The following is a 5,633-nucleotide window of genomic DNA, read 5'->3' on the forward strand; positions in this document are numbered from 1 at the left end:
AAACCCGCCGATAAAGTGGAATTGTTAGATTAGAGATGTACAAAGCCATAGAGGCTTGGGGTGGGGGGAGAGGTCAAGGAAGCGTGGAGAACAGACTCCAGAACTGCCAGCATTAATTATTTGGGCTTCCATATCCCAAATCCTCCTCCACACCACCTGCAAAATAGCTGTTTCGCCGCAGTTATACAGAGAATCCAAGTCAATTCCCATAGTTTTGATTTTATGCACTATGGTTTGCGACCAGGTGGAAATGTTTTATATTTGAACTGTTTAATTTTAGGCCTTATTGAAACACAAATACTACTTACTTCCCAAAGGCGAAAAAGAAAGATATCTCTACATTCACATAAAGGCTAATGAACCTAGGTTGGTATTCAAGGGAGTCCCACAAAACTCACTGGGAGGGACTTCCAAGTAAAGGTACATAGGATCCATTTGGAGTTGATTTTGATTTCTTCCTGGACTGAATTTAACTGGAATCCAGCATATTAGCACTTTCTGGCGCACCCATTGGCTGGATGCTGGGTCTGCTCCTCTCCCCTGCCCACTGCAAGCTTGGCCACTTCCCTGTCAGAATAAACTGCCAAAATGGCTGTCTCTCCTGATGAAGACACTTCTACTGCATAGCTCCTTGGTGGCTGGCTGGCTACTGAGGTGGGCCAGCAGTCATCAAACCATTCTCCTGCTGTGCAGCTCACTTTCTCCTCAGTGGCTGTTGCTAGGAAACCAAGCTTGGTTCTGTCAGTAAAAAGGCAGGGGGGAGGAGGCCCTTTCCAGGCCTACTTTGGCCTTTGTGGGGCACTCATTGGGGCCAGTAATAGAGTAGTAGAGTAATAGAGGAAAACAATAGAATGGGAAGGACTAGAGATCTCTTCAAGAAAATTGGAGAAATCAAGGGAATGTTCTGTGCAAAGCTGGCCATGATAAAAGACAAAAATGGTAGGGACCTAACAGAAGCAGAAGAGATTAGGAAGACATGGCAAGAATACACAGAAGAACTATACAAGAAGGACCTCAGTGTCCTTGATAACCACGACGGTGTGATCACTGACCTTGAGCCAGACATCCTGGAGTGCAAAGTCAAATGGGCCTTAGAAAGCATTACGTGAAATGCCAGCCTGGATGACTCACAAACCGGAATTAAGATTGCCGGGAGAAATAGCAACATCCTCAGATATGCAGACGATACCACTTTAATGGCAGAAAGTGAAGAGAACCTAAAGAGCTTCTTATTGAGGGAGAAAGAGGAAAGTGCAAAAGTTGGCTTGAAATTCAACATCAAAAAAACTAAGATGATGGCATCTGGCCCCATCATTCCTTAATAAATAGAAGGGGAAGTCATGGAAGCAGTGACGAAGAACAGATGCTTTTGAATTATGGTACTGGAAAACATAAAATTAAGCAAACTCTGGAGGACGATGGAGGACTGGAGGGCCTGATGTGATGTGGTTCATGGGGTCACGAAGAGTCAGACTCGACTGTGCGACTGAACAAGAACAGCATTGGGACCAGTCTTGACTGGGGTTGTCAGCTCTAGGTTGGGAAATTCCTGGATTTTTTTGTGGATGAGTCTGTGGAAGTCAGAGTTTGGGATCCCAAGTAAGGAATCTTTCTCTCAGACCAGACTGTCCTCTCAGCTTAACTCTGTGACAGAAAAGAAGCAGTTCCACAGCACTCTAAGTTTAAGTAAGAATCGCCTCATAAATCCCTGGACACTGATTGGTTACAACCAGCGCCAAGCATTGTGGGAATTGTAGGCTGTGTCTGCTTTCCACTCCCACACAGGTCTCCTGGGCCTAGGCCTCACTAGGCATTGTCTCCCAGTCTTACAGAGATCATGACAGGGCCGGATGCCATGATCTTAGTTTTTTTGATGTTGAGTTTCAAGCCAACTTTTGCGCTCTCCTCTTTGACCTTCGGCAAGAGGCTCTTTAGGTCCTCTTCACTTTCTGCATTAGAGTGGTATCATCAGCATATCTGAGGTTGTTGATCTTTTCCCCAGCAATCTTAATTCCAGCTTGTGATTCATCCAGGCCGGCATTTTGCATGATGTACTCTGCATATAAATTAAATAAGCAAGGTGACAATATACATCCTTGTACTCCTTTTCCGATGCTAAACCAATCAGTTGTTCCATATCCTGACTGTCTCTTCTTGACCCTTATACAGGTTTCTCAAGAGACAAGAGAGGTGGTTTGGTACTTCCATCTCTTTAAGGACCTGCCATAGTTTGTTGTGATCCACACAGTCAAAAGCTTTAGCATAGTCATTGAAGAAGTAGATGTTTTTCTGGTACTCTCTTGCTTTCTCCATAACCCAGTGAATGTTGGCAATTTGATCTCTAGTTCCTCTACCTGTCTGAAAAATTGGCATATACGTTTTAGGAAAACCTGGTATTATTCCGAATTATTTGTTGACTGAATACAGTTATATATCTTTCAGAACACCTTTGCATCTTGCCTGCGCCAATGGATGTACACATGTTGTTACTTTCTTGGTAGACAACAAATGTAGATTAAATCTCTGTGATAATGATAACAGATCTCCGCTGATGAAGGTATGTGTGATAACCAACACCACAGTTATATAAAAGGCACAAGGTATTCTGGATTAAAATACCTATCGACTGCAGATTCTGGCATTAATAGCAATTGTCATTTCTATATTTATGTCATTTATGTATTTACATACATTGTTTAAATCATTATTGCTTGCCTCTTCATTGATTGAGATGACTTTAAATATATTGACTACATTAAACTTGGCAAAACCCAGCAGATGACAAATAGGCTAGTGGTTTGTTACAAAAGCGCTGTGGGGCACCAATTAAGAGAGAGATGGAAATGGGACTTTCTGCTTTACCCAGGAAGGGGAGTAGGAAACCACAAAAAAGTAGACACAATGAGCAGTGAGTGTACATGTGCCTGTTGATGTGCCACTTGATTCTTTTTTGTCTACAAGGTAATTGGCAGGTAGGAAACTTTCCTGTAGCACTGCTGAGGAGTGACAAGCAAGCTGCATACCTACCCTCCAGCAACACCTTTTTGCGGAACACTAAGCTCAGTTCGGGTCTTGACAGGGAGCTCTGCTCCTGAAGCCCCAATGCTGAGTTATGCAGTAATGCTTGGGAGGGAAGTGGGTAGTAGGAATGGGCGTGAACCGTGTGAGGAGCCAAAATCCAAACTGAACTTTGCCCAGTGCACAGCTTGCTAGCCGAGGTTTGGTGATCATGTGCTTGTCAAGGCAGTCAGGGCAGGAGGGTTGGCCCTGCCCTGCAGTTGTTGTTCCAGTGGTGGGATGGTGGGCCTGGGGGGACACAGACACCCACAACTATGTGGGTGGCTCCCAGGCCCTGGGCAGAGCGGGAGGATTGACCATGTCCTGCATTCACCATGCCAGTGGTAGGAGGGTGGGCCCAGGGAGACACAGTCAGCCGCAACTATGGGGCTGGCTCCCGGGCCCTGGGCAGAGCAGGAGGGTTGGCCCTGCCCAGTTATTGCCTTACCAGTGGTGGAAGAGTGGGCCCAGGGAGACACAGCCACCCGCAATTATGCGGGTGATTCCCAGGTCCCAGGCAGCGCCGGGGGGGGGGGGTTGGCCCTGCCCAGCGATCACCTTGACCATGGTGGGAAGGTGGGCCCAGGGAGTTGCCCAGGGCAACTGTGTGGGTGGTTCCTAGGCCCCAGGCTGGGCGGGAGGGTTGGCCCTGCCCAATTATCACTTTGACAGTCTGCAGAGGGAGGGAGGATGGGCCTGGGGAGAAGCAGCCACCTGCAAGCGTGCAGGTTGCCCCCAGGTGGGGTGGGTGGGCTGGCTCTGCAGTTAGATGGAGGGTGGTCTGGTCTATACACTCCTGAAGCCATACCTGACATCTCTTTGAAAAGTACTTTCTGGGGGCCACCTTGTTGGGGGTCTGTGACTCGGACCCTCCAAACCACTCATAACTGGTAGAGCATGTTGGATGCAGTGTTCCCTCTAAGCTCCTCAGTATTGTGAGCAGAAATTCTACCTTGTAAGTGAAAAAAGCTAGTTGACTATCACGTAAATTAGTTTTTAGATTATTTCCATATCCTTGTACAAATTTCATAATAAATTCTTTTAAATTATATTTAAACTATATTTTAAGAACAATTTAAACATTATAAGAGGAAAACAGAATCAAGTAAAATTTCACCCACCTCTTTCCACTATATTGGTAGACCTGTCGTCTGGAGAACAGGTCTACCCACCCCAGTCCACTATAGTGGTAGACCTGGCCTTCAGACAATAGGTCTGCCCACCCCTTTCCATGATATTGGTAGACCTGGCCTTGGACCATTGCCCTGCAGTGAACCTTAGAAAACATACCAGCACTTTGGGGGGGGGGGGGAAACTTCGCCTGTGACTCAAGGCAGCTTACAAATCATACTGAAAAGCATAATAAGGGTTTGCAATTTTTTTTTATTTTTTTCCTGAGTCAATTATAGCCTATGGGGATCATTATAATCAATCCGGATCCACCCTACCGGAACCCACCTTGGAACTGGGAACATCAGAGCACCAGCACTTTGTTGTATTATTGTTATGTTTTTATCTTGTTTTTAATTGTTTTAATTATGGCTTTTGTCCCAATTGTTAGCCGCCCTTAGACGAGGGCGGGATATAAATCGAATTATAAATAAATAAATAAATAAATAAATAAATAAATAAATAAATAAATAAATAAATAAATAAATAAATAAAATCAATGGGGCCCATAGGCTGTAATGCAGAATTGATCCGGGGATATCTGGAGCTCTGGGGGGGGGCTGTTTCTTTGAGATAGAGGCACCAAATTTGCAGCATAGCTGCTGGTACGTCTCCACAAAACCCCCCTCAAGTTTCAAAAAGATTGGACCAGTAGGTCCAGTTCTGTGAGCCCCAGATGGAGGTGCCCCCATGCTCTATTGTTTCCAGTGGAAGGGGGGAAATAACTTAGTTCACTTGTAGGCTGTGCTGCCAGGTAAGATCCCTGAGCTGCCAGCTAAAATGTTGTGCACCCCCTAGTGCTGCTTATAGGAAACTTTGGGTGGTATCCCGGGGAGGTACACTGTGAGTTTGATGCCTCTAGCTCACACAGAGTTCATTCTATACACTCCTGAACCAGCGTCTGACATCTCTCCAAAAAGCACTTTCCTGGGGGCACTTTGTTTAGGAGTCCGTAACTCAGACCCCTCAAGTCCAATCTGCACATACCTTGTAGGGTATGTTGGGTGGCATCCCAGGGAGGTACACCACAAGTTTGATGCCTCTAGCTCACATGGGGTTTGTTTATTTATTTGTTAGACTTTTACCCCGCCCTCCCGCCAAGGCGGCTCAGGGCGGCTTACAATGGTTAAAACCAGTATACAATTAATACCGATTGTCACATCTAAAACAATACAAAGCAATACAGTAAATACAACATATTAAAGTTATTAAAGCTCTGGCACAGCTGTTCCTGAAAGAGCAGTTTGTGTCAGAGTTCTCTCAGCCCCACCCACCTCACAGGGTGTCTGTTGTGGGGAGGGGAAGGGAAAGGAGTTTGTAAGCCGCTCTGAGACTCCAAGTGAAGGGCGGGGTATAAATCCAATCTCCTCCTCCTCCTCCTCCTCCTCCTCCTCCTCCTCCTCCTC

At 45.9% G+C, this 5,633-nt stretch overlaps 1 protein-coding gene across 1 annotated transcript in view; it reads left to right on the forward strand.

Annotated features, from left to right (window-relative positions):
- The window catches only part of LOC107113910 (ankyrin repeat domain-containing protein 26-like), a 108,467-nt gene that overhangs the window by 2,581 nt on the left and 100,253 nt on the right, over positions 1 to 5,633 (forward strand). Inside the window, exon 3 of the mRNA XM_015415313.1 lies at positions 2,443 to 2,557. Coding sequence (XP_015270799.1) covers positions 2,443 to 2,557 — 115 coding nt within the window. The remainder of the gene's footprint in view (positions 1 to 2,442; positions 2,558 to 5,633) is intronic.

Source organism: Gekko japonicus, unplaced genomic scaffold (assembly GCF_001447785.1).
Source record: "Gekko japonicus isolate JY-2015 unplaced genomic scaffold, Gekko_japonicus_V1.1 scaffold578, whole genome shotgun sequence".
Classification (NCBI taxonomy): Eukaryota; Metazoa; Chordata; class Lepidosauria; order Squamata; family Gekkonidae; genus Gekko; species Gekko japonicus.